The following is a 16990-nucleotide window of genomic DNA, read 5'->3' on the forward strand; positions in this document are numbered from 1 at the left end:
GAGTCATTATCATATAAAGAAGCTTCCATAACAAATTTTCAGCCGAGTGATTTAATTGAGAAGGTTTTAAACACCTACTCTGTTTTCACTATTTTTTAATTATCTCCCATTAGAAGGGAGCATATCCCATCGTATGAGCAATTTTGAATCCCCCTCACCCAATGATGCTTAAGGCAGTTTTGAGGGCACAGTGGTTCCGGAGAAACCTGCAGAGAGTCTGTAGACGACAGACAAATTATCACGTCAGGTGAGCTAAAGCACTAAAAATGTTGATCGAGAAGTGTATCGGTATGCCACTCAACCAATGTTTTCGGCTTACTTGATAACACCATACAATCAAAACAGCTTGGCATTTCTTGTAATTGTCAACGGAAGTAAATATACCACGAAGCGTAAAGTTTCGATATATAGTTTCGGTTCTAAAATTAAAACAGGACTTTCCACTTCTATTTATAAATGATATGACTGTCTGTTTCTAAACAAAGACAGGTTAGTGAGATTAGTGTGAAAATGATGTGACAATATTTTAAGATCTGCAATTTTGTGAACGTAAGTAATTTTCATATCACGGGCTTTCTTGCTTCATCAATGAAGCAGCAATTCTTAAACAAAGGATGGATGTCTTGGTCTTTTTATAGCACAGGTGTTTTCATGAAGTTTCATGTTGGAAACGTGGGATTTCCATCCAGAAAATCAATAGAATTCTGTGAAATAATTTCTTCAGCTTAACTAGCTGGGTTATTTGTTGGTTCATACAGTATACGTTCACATCGTGTATATACGTACTTTAAACCGAATGTTTGTTAGTGCTAGTTTGCATTTTGATACTTTCTTTGCATCATATGAAAGTTTACTAGTTGGACTGTAGCCAATATCTCTTGATGGCGGAAAGTTTCTTCGATTTTCATAAAGGGTGTGTATTTTATTCCGCTCGGGGAAATATTTTGAAGTATCAGAAAATTTGATTTTAAACTATGTGTTCACAAATAATGTGATATCTGAAAATTTCAAGGACGATAAGTTTTAAAAGAAATGGCTAGTATCTTCTTTCTGGAAATTCATGCACAGGTGAACAATGAAATAATTGCCAATATAAAATTTTCATGTTCGTTATCAGTGTAAAACTGTCTGCATAATTATTCTGCTTTCCTAGGGTCCCTGCGTTTGATATCCTGGACATGGAAGGATTGACGCATCCCGAGGTTCTGCCCTGTTCTTCAACATCGGACAGTAACTCTTCTACAGAGCAGCTGCAGAATAGTCAACCTGAAAGTGAAAATTCCGGAAATAGTGCGCTGAACCAAGTAAAAAATGACTTGAAATTCAAGATCCAGAAAAAGTACATTCAAAATGGCCAAGGGCCGTTGCAAATTTCCTTTGATCCACCTCCGACTTATGAGGTTTGTTGTTTTCTTTATTTCTATGTATACCGTCATTTTTAAGAATTATGATGCCTCATATTTCGGGAATTTATTTTCCAGTTAACAGAGGAGGAGAAGAAGAAACGGGAAATAAGAAAAATGAGAAACAGAAAATCAGCCAACATAAGTCGTGTAAAGAGGAAAATCAAAGAGGATAGTCTACAGAGGGTATGCTTACCGGTAGACATAGCCTTAAAATATAAGAACAGGACCAACACTACTGATTATCCACCTCTTTTTAAAAGTGCAAAATAAAAGTATTTAACTGCGTGGATTTTGTTTTTTAAAATCTATTTTTAATTCATTTTTCGGACATTGGGAATCGAAATATATATATATATATATATATATATATATATATATATATATATATATATAAAAGACGGAATGCATGCATTTATAGGAAATATTATAAATAGTTTCGTTTTGCACATTAAAAAGGGAGAGGTGGATCAATGGAAGTATAGGTTCAGACGCCAGGTGTCTAATTTTATTTACAGACACTGGACAAGTTTCAATGTTTATTCTTTCTATATTTTTTCTAAAATTTTCGTTTTAAACCATCTTTTTTTTAAATTAGAAAATAATATACCATTAAACCCAGACATGCCTAGTTTCTTTTTACGATTTCAAAATAATATTTATCTTAAGTTTTCGTTTGAAATCATATTTTATCGAAGTAAAAAATAATATACCATTAAACCTAGATATATCTAGTTTTCATTTATGATTTTAAAATAATATTTTAATTTATGCCCCCCTTCAAAGAAGAGGGGCATATTGCTTTGCAACTGTCGGTCGGTCGGTAGACCACATGTTGTCCGCTCAATATTTTGAGAACCATTCACTTGATGGTAATGATATTTCATATGTGGTTGATTATGAGTATAGAAAAGGACCCCTATTGTTTTGCAGGTCAAAAGGTCAAGGGTCAATCTACTCTGGACATAGGAAGACATTGTCCGTTCAATATCTTGAGAACCCTCTGCTTGACAGACATCAAACTTGGTACACTGGTACATCCTAAAGAGTAGATGACCCCTATTGATTTTGAGGTCAAAGGTCAAGGGTCACACTGGACATAGGAATATACTGATCACTCAATGTCTAGATAACCCTTTGTTTGACGGACTTGGTACACTGGTACATCTTCAGGAGAAGATGATCCCTATTGATTTTGAGGTCACATGGTCAAGGGTCAAACTGGACATAGGGATATACTGTCCGCTCAGTATCTTGAGAACCTTTTGCTTGACAGACATCAAACTTGGTACACAGGTACATCTTCAGGAGAAGATGACCGCTAATGATTTTGAAGTCACAAGGTCAAGGGTTAAACTGGACATTAGTAATATATTGTTTCCTATCTTTTATGAATTAATTGCTTGATTGACAGCAAACTTGGTACACTGGTACAGCACATATAAGGAGTAGATGACCCCTATTGATTTTTAGGTCACATGGTCAATCCCCTCTTGACATAGGAAGATATTGTCTGCACAATATTTTTAATTGGTGATACTACTATCAATTAAATGATGCATGTGTATAACCCTTTTCAATTTTGCACCATGGGGGGCATATGTTGTTTATATTCATAGACTTGACCATTGACCACTGAAGTGATAAAAGATTTAAAGCAAACAGTGATAGTAGTTGCCCATTTACTATATTTCAATTTGCATATCTGTTCATGCGCGGATTTGCAAAGTATCTACCATCATGATTTATAAAAAAAAAATATATGAGGTCTTACATTTGTATACTGAGTAATGAGGACAGAACCAGATCACACAATTGTCATAAAATGATCATGTATAAAATGCACTCAAACGAATACATTTACTAGAAACGATTTGTTTGATTCATTTACAATTGACATAAGTGGCGGCAACTGCCGATGATTGATGTTATACTTTCATTCAACTATAGGTTAAGATTCGACGTATCATTGACTCTTTTCCTCTATTTTGTCCCCAAAAAAAACCCTTCTGGACAATGTAAACCTTTGACTATAGTATTATGTGCTACTGCATTATCGTAAACTCATTTACTTTGGTAGCCACTTTCGTTTCGTTCATCATTAGAAATTGACCGAAAAGAAATTGTACAATCCAGTAGGGAAACAGAAGATTATTCCAATCATATTTCCTTTGCTAAATAACACCTCCTTCCAGAAACAGCACATGACGATACAAGTTAGAAATTCACATCCGGCGTCTTTTGTCTCCTAGGTGCATAGTAAATTGCAGTATGGGTCATGTATATATTTCGACCCCCACCCCTTTTGTACTGTTATAATTAATGATCATTGGTCCATAATGTTCTTTATAAGAGGGTTATTTTCTTTTTCTTGTCAAACGTTCGACCTTCCCCTTTGAAAACATAAAATGATGGATTCGTGCATGTCTTTCACATTTAGAACCAAACATTTTTGTGTTGTGTTTATTTTATGCGTGCATGTCAAGAAGTTATCAATGAAATTACGGTAAAAAATTACATACATTTGTGAGTGTAGTTATTAAATGATTTAAGTCATATAAAAATTGGATCAGAAATGGTTTAGAGTATTTGAAATTATTGTGACAATTTTTTAATCGTTATGGTACCTTCGTTCACTGTATTTAAAAAAAAAATTAAATAATTTTTGTGGTAAAAATAGTGATGTTACAAAATCATTTGAACCTGTAATTCATTGTGTTTGCAAACTCATTGGGCACAAAAATATATATCAACCTGAAGAGCCAAAGCAAATGTGTCTTGAAAATGAGATTTTCTGGTCTGCTTTACTGTCGTAAACTTTTCACATTTTCTTCTCTAGAACTATTTGGTAAATTTCAGACCAAGTATTCCTAGGTAAGGACTTCCAGGTTTTTTTATTTGTATTTTTTCAAATGAAGGGTTATTTAGATTATGTAATTTCAAGAACGTTCAAACCACGACCCTGATACCAGGACAGGAACAAAATAGGGAATTAAAGTTTTACAGAGTACGATTTGTTAATCATTTTCATGTACTGTAGCTTGAACTTTGTTAAAACCTGACCCTTAGGGCCACACCGTAATAGACGTTGGATTTTTTAATATGAAAATATTCGATGAAAATTCTTTCAGGATATACAATACTCTGTACATGTATGTACACCGGAATTACAGAAGAATTTTTGGGTGTTTGAGTGGTCTGCCCCTGATTATTGTTTTATATAAACTGCGAATAGCTTGTGTTTTTAAATTCCTGGTGGATAATCAGGAGATGTTCCATTCAGAGATCGACAATAAAAGAGAATCATAGCTTGTTAGAATGGGTTCGAATCCTACTGGAGACTTTTACACAAGTTTTTTTCATCTTTTACTTTGCAAAATCTGGATTTTCAAAGATTCTTTTTTTTTTTTTTTTTTTTTTTTTTTTTTGCTTAAAAAATCAGCATGTAAACCCTATCTTTAGTTTGGTTCAAGGTTTTGGCCCGTTTCAAATTTGGCATGAAGCATCTTTGGGACAAGGGGGACATAAATTGTAAATTTCAGGAATCCTGCACCCCTGGGGCCTTAAGGGTCGGGAAAAATTCAAAAGTCATCTTCTCCACAACCGCACAGGAGTAAGGAAAACTAAATGCACAGGAAGGCCTCTACCAAAATTGTGAATTTCACGACCTCCTTCATGATTCGTCGTGTGTTAACAACAGAACATTTTTAACTTCTTCTTGATAACTACCATTCTAATTCTTTTCAAATTTAGTATGAAGCATCTTTTGGACAAGGGGGACCTAAAATGTAAATTTTTAGGTCTCCTGGACCCCCAGGGCCTTAGGGGCGAGGCAAAAACTGCCAAAAATTGACAAATTTTCAAAAATATTTTCTACTACCACACATGTGCAAGAAAAACTAAATGCATAGTGATGAAGAGTAGGGAGGACTCTACCAAAATTGTAAATTTCATGATCCCTGGGGTAGAGGTTCTGACCACAGGGTGGGGCCAAAACATGGTATTATATAGTGTAAATATGTATTTACATTTGAATACTAGTAATATCTTCTTTAGTGCCATTCATACTAAACTGAAACTAAATAGATATTTAGAAGCAATAGGTAGTCCTTGGGTACCTGTAAAGTGCGAAACGAAACAGACTGTATAACCAAACTCTATTAATTATAATGATATTAGAAATGGTATTTCAGACCCCTGTGAAAGTTACCACGTATAAATTGTATTCGCCTCCCCTTTGATGTAGGCTTTCGGTTTTTAAAACTAAAACAAAGTTTTAAAAGTTGGAAAGGGGGGATGAGTAAGCACAAAGTACATATAAAAAGTTGATTAAATTATAAGTATCATGTGCAATTAGTTTCGGATCCAGAAATTTCAGAAAGGAGGGTTACAGTCTCACAGGTCGGAGGTCTGGGGAAACACATTAAACGAGGGGTGGGGTCGCCGGGGTTGGATCCGTCTTTGGGTATGTCTTCCCCTTGTCTTTGAAATTTCTGCTTCCCTTGTTCATAAGCCTTTTGATTTTACAAAATGCTGACCTCCTCTTGATATTATTGCATAAACTGTTTTCCGTTCCGTTTTCAATTCCCCGTTTTAGCAACACCCCAAATATATAAAGTTATCTTTAGACTTACTGTATATCAATAATAATTTTTAATAATACATGTATATATATATATCTTACCGAATTGCATTCATATGATATGGTATACTATTTAATTTTTTCCGTTATTGAAAGTACTCGCACCTCAGCAAATAGAGATAAAATAAGAGGTTAAATGTCTTCCTGTTTTCAACTTTCTCAAACACCAGCTTCCTTAAACAATGTATGATGCTAACAGATGGACCGCTTAAAATGTATCAGTCATCCCGAAAGACCACATCAACAGGGAAGAGAATTTCATTTATATGAGGGGAACTTTCACAGGGAGCTGAGATTCCATTCTTATTATCATGATTACAGTTTGGTTCTACAATCTGTTTCGTTTCGGTAGGTTTCGTTTCGTTTCGGCAGATTTCATTTCGATTTCGTTTCGCAGTTTACAGGTACTCGGTCGTCCTTTACCATAATTGTAAATTTCATGATCCAAGGGGGTTTGGTTCCAAGGTGGGGCCAAAATTATTATAGTGGTTATTGTCTTTATCATTTGAAAGGCCTCTTTTGCTGATACGGTATAAAAACTAAGTGGAAATAAAGGAAAAGTAGGAAAGGATGTACTAAACTTATGAAATTTGCAACCTTTGGGTTTTGACTCAAGAACAGGTCCACATTAGTCATATTGTGTTAATGTTACATATATTATATCACTATGTAAATTCTTTCATCAGTATAGGCAACTTTCAGGGGCATTTTAGTTTTTTAAAGAACAGATATTGTTTGATACTGTTGCTAGATATTAGAATTAGCTAAGATATGTAGAACAGGAATTTTTTCTACATTTCATAGCCCTTGGCACTAGTGATACTTTTTCAGGTAGCCGATAAGGCCTGTGGGCCTCTTGTTTTTTATCATTACCTTGTGACCATGAACTCGGAGTTATTTTTAGAAAACATAACTAGTTGATATATCCGGAACTATTTTAGGTAGGATTTTCATATTTTGTATATAGATTCTTTATAGCAAGATCTTGTGACACAATGGTGTTTGATGTTTTGACTTTGGAGTTTGGCTTACTTAAAAAAAATCATGATATATTCAACATCTCCTGAGCTATCTAAGTTAGTGCTTTCATATTTAGGTCACCTGAGTCACCTATTGCTGTTGGTCTTCGTCCGTCGTCTTGCGTTACCAATTTTACATTTTGAGCTATTTGAATTGTTACCATTTTAGCTCACCTGAGCTGAAAGTTCAAGTGAGCTATTCTGATCACTTTTTGTCTGGCGTTTGTTCGTTCATCCGTCCCTCTGTCCGTAAACGTCTCACATTTTCATCTTCTCCAGAACCACTGGATCAATTTCAACCTTGGTACAAATCATTCATGGGTAAAGGGGGTTCAAGTTTGTTCAAATGAAGGGCATGCCCCCTTCAAAGGGGAGATAATCACGAAAATGCAAAAATAGGGTGGGGCTCTGACATTTAAAAATATTATCAAGAACCACTGGGTCAGCAAAGTTAAAATTGACATGCCAGCTTTCTGACATAGTGCAGATTCAAGTTTGTTAAAATCACGCCCCTCCCTCCCTGGGGGTAGGGTGGGGCCACAATAGGGGATCAAAGTTTTACATACAAATATATATGGAAAATCTTTGATATTCTTCTTCTCAAGAACCACTGGGCCACAATATGGGATCAAAGTTTTACATGGGAATATATAGGGAAAATCATTAAAAATCCTCTCAAGAACCACTGGGCCAGAAAAGTTTACATTAACATGAAATCTTCTTGACTTAGTGCAGATTACAGTTTGTTAAAATCACGCCCCTCCCTCCCTGGGGGTAGGGTGGTGCCACAATAGGAGATTAAAGTTTTACATGGAAATATAGAGGGACAATCTTTAAAAAATCTTCTAAAGAACCACTGGGCCAGGAAAGTTGAAATGCACATCCCACCAGCAGATTCAAGTTTGTTAAAATTACGCCTATCCCCCCCCCCCCCCCCACACACACACACGGCGATCAAAGTTGTATGTAAATATGTTGGGAAAATCTTTTTTTAAAAAACCACTAGATCAGGAAAGATCATATTCATAGGAAAGCTTTCTGAGAAAGTACAGATTCAAGTTTGCTAAAATGTAGGCTGGGGCCACAATAGGGAATCAAAGTTTTACATGGGAATATATAGGGAAACTTTTTAAAAATCTTCTTTAGAAGAGCAACTAAGCCAGAAAAGTTGAAATTTACATGAAAGCTTCCGGATATCGTGAAAATTCAAGTTTGTAAAAATCATGGCCCCGAAGGTAGGATTGGACCACAATAAGGGATCAAAGTTTTACATACCAGTATATAGGGAAAATCTTTAAATACCTTCTTTCCAAAAGCCACAAGGCGAGAAAAGTGGATTTACATGAAAGATTCCTGATATTTGTGCAATTCATAGTCCCCGGGGGTAGGGGTGGGCCAAAATAGTGGATCAAAGTGTTATATCCTGAAATGTAAGAAAAACCTTTACGAATATCTCTTGAACTATTTAAGATAGGACTTTCATATTTTGTATATACATTTTTTTCGGAAAGACCTCTCATGTGATGCAATGGTGTGCGATCTTTTGACCTTGACGTGGAAGTTTGACCTACTTTTAATAAAAATCTGATCTATTCAATATATCCTAATTTTGTATGTATATTTCTAATGACATGACAGTTATTTTCATATCGTGACCTTTGACCTTGAACTTGGAGTTTGACCTACTTTCAAGAAAACACAACCTATTGAATATATTCAGAGCTATTTCTGGTGGGTCTTTCCTTTTTGTGTATAGAATGTTTATGGCAAGACCTTATTCAAACTCCCCGTCGAAACCTCATTACGTCACCTACGTTTGTGAGCAAACGAACTCTGGCGGAAGTTTGGACCTTATTTTGTGAAGTTTGACCTTGACCTGGGAGTTGGACCAGCTTAAAAAACCCTGAGCTATTCAATATGTCCTGAACTACAATGTATTTAATTAAAGATAGATCTTTGATATTTTGTGTAGGAATTTCTTATGACAATACCTTTTACTTCATACTATAACCTTTGACTTGTAATCTTGAAATTGAACTACTTTTAAGAAAATGTATTTTCATAAGTATTCGATGTATTCCCCCCTTCAAAGAAGAGGGGAATATTGCTTTGGACCTGTCGGTCGGTAGACCACATGTTGTCCGCTCAATATCTTGAGAATCATTCACTTGATCGTAATGTTATTTCATATGTGGGTTAGTTATGAGTAGAAGAGGACCCCTATTGTTTTTCAGTTCCAAAGGTCAAGGATCAATCTGCTCTGGACATAGAAAGACACTGTCCGCTCAATATCTTGAGAACCCTTTGCTTGACAGACATTAAACTTGATACACTGGTTCATCCCAAGGAATAGATGACCCCTATTAATTTTAGGTCATATGGTCAAAGGTCACGGATGAAAACTGGACATAGGAATATGCTGTCCGCTCAATATCTTAAGAACCCTTTGCTTGACAGACATCAAACTTGGTACACTGGTTCATCCCAAGGAATAGATGACCCCTATTAATTTTAGGTCATATGGTCAAAGGTCATGGATCAAAACTGGACATAGGAATGCACTGTCCGCTCAATATCTTATGAACACTTTGCTTGACAGACATCAAACTTGGTACACTAGGACATCTTCAGGAGAAGATGACCCCTATTGATTTTGAGGTCACATGGTCAAATGTCAAGGGTTAATCTGGACATACTAATATATTGTCTCCTATATTTTAAGAATTATTTACTTGATTGACACCAATCTTGGCACTCTGGTACAGCATAAGGAGTAGATAACCTCTACTGATATTTAGGTCACATGGTCAATCCACTCCTGACATAGGAAGATAATGTCTGCACAATGTTTTGAATTGGTGATACTACTATCAATTAAATGATGCATGTGTATAACCCTTTTCAATTTTGCACCATGGGGGTATATATGTTCTACAAACATCTCTTGTTTGTATATAGATTCTCTATGACAAGACGACCCTGTGATACATGTGACTTGATCTACTTTCTTAACAAACCTGACCTAATGAATATCTCCTGAACTATTTAAGGAAAAGCTTTTATATTTGTATATAGATTTTTATGGCAAGACCTTGATTTACTTCAGTATGTGACCTTGTTCTGGAAGTTTGATCTACTTTTAGTAAAATCTGACCTACTCAATATCTCTTCCACTATTTCAGATAGAGTTTTCATATTTTTTTAATTTAGATTTCTTATGGCAAGGTCTTTCCTATCATACCTTGGTCTTATCCTGAACAGCAATATCATTTAGTCATATTGGTGTTGATACATTTCTGTGTTTTGTGAATTCATTTCCAGTTATGTTGTGATCAAAAGTTTTCATGGGATAAAGGTTGATAAAAAAAAGTCTTTTAAAAATCACAACAGCTGAACAATGACAGGACCAAGGTGATTCAGGTGAGCGATGTGGCCCATGGGCCTCTTGATTGAAGTGAAACTTGTTTAGGATAAGAGAAATGTAATTTGTGAAAATGTATTATCTTAGCTCGCTCGCACGTGGGAGAAAAACCAAATGCATGGTTATGATGTTCATAAAGCTCTTTACCAAAATTGTTAAATTCATGGCCTCTTGGTCAGAAGTTCAGTCTCTAGGATGGGGCCAATATGGCCATATATTAAATATATATTAAATCCTAGAAAATCTTCTATCCTCTCAGACATGTGTGAAAAAAAAACTAAATAGATGGTTATAATGTTCATGAAGATCTCTACCTAAATTGTGAAAATCCTGGCCCCTGGGTTAGGGGTTTATATACTTGGGTGAGGCCAATTTAGCTCTCTATTTAAAATGTATTAAATCTGGGGAAATCTTCTTTACTCTCAGACGTAAAACTAAATACATGGTCACTTAATGAGTCAGAGATGTCTGAAATATTCTTTTGTACTTCTGGTGTTAAATGAAAGATGAAACATATTCAGAGGAGAGGATACAGCTGTCTACCAAAATAAGAGATATAATTCATTGGAGGGGGGGGGGATTGAAATGGGAATTGTATGCATATTTAGGAAGATCATAAAACTGTGCACAAAAAACTCCAGAATGAGGATAAAATGCAAATATGAGACTCGCTGACAGGTCTATGTATGGGCTATGGCACTCAGATGACCGTTAAGGCCTGCGGGCCCTTTTTCCTGAAAGAGGCATCTGCTCAGGAGTTTTATTCAAGTTAAAAAATAGTACATGTATCTAAATATGATCCCATCTTCATTCTTTTCTAGCATATTTCTTGACAGAGTTGTTCAAATGGCACTGATTTCTTCAAATGATGTAATCTCATACTAGTTACCTTTAAAATAAAGATTTGAAACGAAAAATGACGAAACATGTTGTACAGTATCTATCTAATCATGTGATGCAAACAACATATTTGTTACACTTTAGATCTATTTTCCTAAATGCAGGAGGTGGACACTCTCGAAAACGACCATAAAAAATTGAAGAGAGAAATTCAACATTTGAAAGTGCTTAAAGAAAAAATGAAAGAAGGTTTTAAGAATCACTTGCTTCGGTGTCAAATGGAGGGGAAGAAACTCCAACAACAATATGGATCTGAAGGGTTACAATCCTTAAAGAGCAACCTCAAGTTCCCAGTAAATAGTAGGCCGCATCATAATGGTGTACATCTGTTCGCAAAAATGTGTAGAACTGCTTCAAGTACGCAGGTGCAAACCTCCACTGACGATTCTCAAACTTTGAGTCCAGATTCGCCTATAGAAGTAGAAATGTACTCTAGACAGAGGAGCGAAGGATTTGATGCCAATACAATCCAGCAATCTGTAAGCAGCAGTGTTTAACAGAATTGGAAACATCCAATGAGACCCCTATTGTCTTTCATATGACTTGAAATTATATAAGATTGTGACTTTTAATTATATTGGATCCAAATATCGTGTGATATTTGTGTAATTGTTTGATTATAATTTATAATGCTAGTGGACTTTTGCGAGATGGGCTGACTTTTACAGTCAACGGCTGACTTTGACACGAGCATATAATACGGAAACCTTTTCGTGACATATCCGTATACATGAATAAGTGATGAACCGATACAATGTACAGAAATGGTCAAGTTGCCCAAACATTATAGAGTTGTTCCGGTTCATTTCCATACTCGTACACTTTCTAAAGTGTAAAGTCCATGTGACCTAATATCCCTAAATAGTTTAGGTCACCTGACCTAATGCATTTGGTCAGCATCCGTCGTCGTGCGCGAACACTTGACCATTCTTAACTTCTTCCTGATAACTGCCTTTTTTTTTTCAAATTTGGTATGAAGCATCTTTGGGACAAGGGGGTATAAAGTATAAATTACAGGACTTCTGCACCCTCAGGGCCTTAAGGATGGAGCAAAAATTGACAAATGTTAAAAAAATCTTCCTTACATCTGTAAGAAAAACTGAATACATAGATCTGGTCATGTAGAGATGGAAAGCCTCTACCGAAATTGTAAATTTCTTGATATCCGGGGTAGATGTTCAGACTCCAGGACGGGGCCAAACTAGGAATTAGTATTTATGTGTTAACCATTTAAATAGCATAGATCTTCTTCAATGCTATGCCGTGGGCCTCTTGCTAGTTAAATATTTTAGATGAAACAATTCCAGTTCCATGCCCGCCAAGCCCTGTTTTTATAGAATAGAATAGAATATTTATTCAACCAAGTTGGGTCCCCAGAGGAGCATAATGATGTACATTGACAAAGTCCAAAATCACAGAAGCACATGACAAAGGAAAACAAAGACAATTGCACTGCATGATGAACAGAGAGTTAGCCATCACATCTATCAATGCATAATAATCAACTAGCATCTTATACATGCACATAACTATATTGTACATGTATGTTGTTTTCTTGTTTTGAAATTTACAATTAAATATTGGCATAATAAAACAGCAAAATCGAATAAACAGATCAGTATTGTGAAGCAGTATTAGGTTTGGAAAGGTTTTTAATATCTTATTCAAAAATTCTCCTCTAAGATTATTATATTATAGTGGACATTCAAGAAGAAAATGCAATTCATCCTCTGTTGAACTTGAGATACAGTGTTGACAGACTCTTTCACATCTAGGAAGAATTTAATATTTACCATGGTTATCAATTTTTCTTTCATATCTGCCTGTTTCTATCCGTAGACAATGATTACTAATTCTGAATTTAGTGAGAATTACCCGATTGTCTCGAGTTTTTAAATTCAGGTATTTTTCAAAATTGAACAAACTTTTGTACTGAAAGTATGTACTTAATTTTCCAAATCCTTGCATATAACTGGTACGAATATTTTCCCAAAGTTTGAGAAATTGTTACGCAGTTGCTTTTTTATGTACAATTTAAATTTATTTTCACATAATTTTCTGCAGTGGGGCAAATTGATATTTAGTTTTTCACTGTAGAATAATATACTAGAATACCAGTCACTGTTAATGGTGACCTGCACTCATTGAAAGCAGCCTGTAATAGGTTTGAAGTTGAGTGTTCTAGTCTATACCAGTACATAAATGTTTGCTTTAGCATATCAATATATAATGGATACATGCCCAGTGCAGAATAGATGCCTATATTTGTACAAGTTTTAGACACCCCCATAATATATTTACAGATTTTCATATTTAGCTTTTCCACCTCCCACTCTTTGAATATATCAAAAAGTGCGAGGTTTCTTCTTTTTGGGGTAACATTAATAATGCTCCAATTCTCACAACCATACAATACTATGGGTTTAATACAATGATCAAATATATGTATATAAAAAAAAAAAAATTAAAAAAAAAAAAAAAAGTTTTTATACAGGGATTAGCAGTTTTTATATCTCTGTAAAATTTGAAGCATGCCTTTAAGCTTTTTTGGTATAACTGTTTCTTTGCTTCAATAAACTTTCCATTTATATATCAGTATTGAAAATATTAATCGGAGACGGGGACCAGACTCATGACTTTCATAACGTACTAGGGTTACTTTTCAATATTTACGTACTTCATATTGGATAGAATGAATATATATAAAAATCAACGGGGTTCGATTTGACTGCTACCAAACATGGCTATCTCTACAAACGGAATCAATTGAAGATATGAGTTTTCGGTTCACATGCGGCTTTAAGAAATATACTGGGAAAATATGTTAGGAATTTTTTGATATTATGATGCAAGAATACATCGACATGTGCCATAAATCGAAGGTTTTTATAATGGGTGGATCTGTAGCTCTCTGGTATGTCCAAATATTTTCCCAGAGAGCTGCAGATGTGCATTAGTGCAGATGCACATGTAATTCCGAATGTTTATCATGTTCTGTGTTGTACTTGTGTGTGTTTGATTGAATAAAGCTGTATAAGACCTTCGTATATTTTTATAAAATAAAACGCAAAACTCCTGCATAATAAATTTACATTCGATTTATCAAGATGCAATTACTTTTTGTAAAGTTTAAACAATGAATCATGGTATCTGTGCGAGTTAAGATTTTACACCCAGGTATGCATGCAAGCCTTGTGGTTTGATGTTTTGATAATTGTCAGATAATGAAAGAAGTTCAAATGATTTGAAACGTAACAGGCCTACCGTAATAATATTGTAACATGCAGCGATCTGAACACGCTCACCGTTGCTTAGAGAGAGACTCTACCATATCACTAGATAAGCTAGTTCACTAGCGAGGCCGTAGAAAATCCCTACATACTGTCTGCTACACTTTCCCCCGCCCAGGGAAGCTTCGTCCCGAAGCTTAGCATGGGTCTTCTCTGATTTTTGGCACCTCTTCAGCAAAAGCATCTGCCGTTCACGACGACAACCGTCGTTGTCCCAGGACGAAACCACGTGCGTATAAGGACACACAGTCCCCGAGTTCCAAACGTACTCTACCTGAAGCAAGCCTCTGGACAGCCAAACACCAGAGTTATTACACTGTCACCATTTTGTAACGTGCTACGGTTTGAACAGACTCGCCTTTGCTTAACTTGCGTGATCAAGAGAAATCACTGAACAAGCTAGCTCAAGAGCGAGGCAGAAGTTCCCTATATACTTTCCAACAATTCGACTTTACATATATTTAACGATATCGTGCTTCCATACAATACTCAGGTTTAAATATCCAAGTCAGCCATTGACCGTGAAAGTCAGTCGTTCTCGCAAAAGTCCATATGTAACATTGAAGAAACAACCACAACAGACAAACAAACCTGGATTTTAAAACGTGCTTATTTTGTAAAACATGAAGTACTGAAATAGGGTCACACCCAAACTGTTGAAATATACATTGGATATGTAATAGATCTTGGACAGAAATTTGGCGTGCTGTAAATCATTACCCCGATATTTTACTAGATTTGCTATCAAGGGACTGATTCACGATTTTCCCCACACGTTTTTCATTTTAATGATCAAATTCTACTGTCTAATGTGTTTGAAAGGTTTTACACACAAAAAGTAAGGTTATACATCATAACAAAGCTCATTATAGAGAGTTTTTAAATCCAAGCAGGCTACTGACAAATAAGTTGATTTTACAGGAGTCTCGTTTAAAGTCCGCATTTCGCAAATTATATGGTCGTTATAATGATCTAATTTACATGTACCAATACAACCTGTCATTGGGTCAAATGCTGTCATACCAATTGGTAGGCCGTTTTTTACACTACGGATTACTCCGTTTACCTGATCAAGATATAGGGCTCACGGCGGGTGTGACCGGTCGACAGGGGATACTTACTCCTCCTAAGCACCTTATCCCACCTATGGCACGTGTATCCAGGGTTCCGTGTTTGCCCTACTCTTTATTTTGTATCCTTTACAGGAGTAATCAATCTCATCACTGTTCGTTATCTTCTCCTTTCATTTGTGTCTTTGTAAAATTTGGATGCTTTGAATTACAAAATTATCATTTCACTAGTTTGCTTGTATACATAAACGTGTTTGCACAACACAGAAAAGGGTACATGTAAAATATTGCCCTTAATAAGAGTCTTATCCTTGTATCAAAAAGGCCCAAGTTTGGTTAATCTAAATGAGTTATATTTTTAATGTTTAACATAAAAAATGACATTTTTTCTTTAAAAAAAAAAGACGTGAATCAGTTCCTTGAAGAAGGTCCAAAATTTGGTTGTCAACTTTAAATGACTTACATGTATATTTTTAATGTTCAATATCTAAGATAAAATTCTCCAAAGATTCATCCTGTCATACGAACTTGTTTTCTTAAAGGGCTTTACATTTCGTATTTTGCTTTTATCATACTGACCCAATTTTTTTAGGTGAGCTTTTCTGATACTCTTTGTCCGGCATCCGTAAACTTTTAACATTTTTAACTTTTTCTCCAGAACCACATTGTTAATTTCAGCCAAACTTGATTACTAATTCAAATGAAATGCCACATCCTTTTTATGCCCCCTTCAAAGAATAGGGGCATATTCCTTTGCACCTGTCGGTCGGTCAGTCGGTAGACCACATGTTGTCCGCTCAATATCTTGAGAATCATTCACTTGATCGTAATGATATTTCATATGTGGGTTGGTTATGAATAGAAGAGGACACCTATTGTTTTTCAGTTCCAAAGGTCAAGGGTCAATTTACTCTGGACATAGGAAGACATTGTTCGCTCAATATATTGAGAACCCTCTCCTTGACAAACATCAAACTTCGTACACTGGTACATGTACATCCTAAGAAGTAGATTACCCCTATTGATTTTGAGGTCACATGGTCAAGGGTCAAACTGGGCATAGGAATATAGTGACCACTCAATGTCTAGAGAACTCTCTGCTTGACAGACATCAAACTTGGTTCACTGGTACATATTCAGGAGAAGTTGACCCCTATTGATTTTGAGGTCACATCGTCAAGGGTCAAACTGGATATAAGAATTTACTGTTCGCTCGATATCTTGAGAACCTTTTGCTTGACAGAC

General features: G+C 35.5%; 1 protein-coding gene across 6 annotated transcripts in view; it reads left to right on the top strand.

The window, feature by feature from the left end:
* Positions 1-415: 415 nt before the first annotated feature.
* The window catches only part of LOC125671032 (probable basic-leucine zipper transcription factor D), a 29271-nt gene continuing 12696 nt past the window's right edge, over positions 416-16990 (top strand). For 2 of the 6 annotated variants that reach the window (XM_056162766.1, XM_048906522.2), the window contains exons 1-3: positions 568-913; positions 1154-1400; positions 1482-1589. In XM_056162766.1, coding sequence (XP_056018741.1) covers positions 882-913; positions 1154-1400; positions 1482-1589 — 387 coding nt within the window. In that variant the 5' untranslated portion in view covers positions 568-881. Of the gene's footprint in view, positions 1069-1153; positions 1401-1481; positions 1590-2336; positions 6159-11489; positions 16259-16990 lie in introns of those variants that run through there. The other 4 variants (XM_048906521.2, XM_048906518.2, XM_056162767.1 and 1 more) reach the window with 4 other exon arrangements.

Source organism: Ostrea edulis, chromosome 4 (assembly GCF_947568905.1).
Source record: "Ostrea edulis chromosome 4, xbOstEdul1.1, whole genome shotgun sequence".
Taxonomy (NCBI): Eukaryota; Metazoa; Mollusca; class Bivalvia; order Ostreida; family Ostreidae; genus Ostrea; species Ostrea edulis.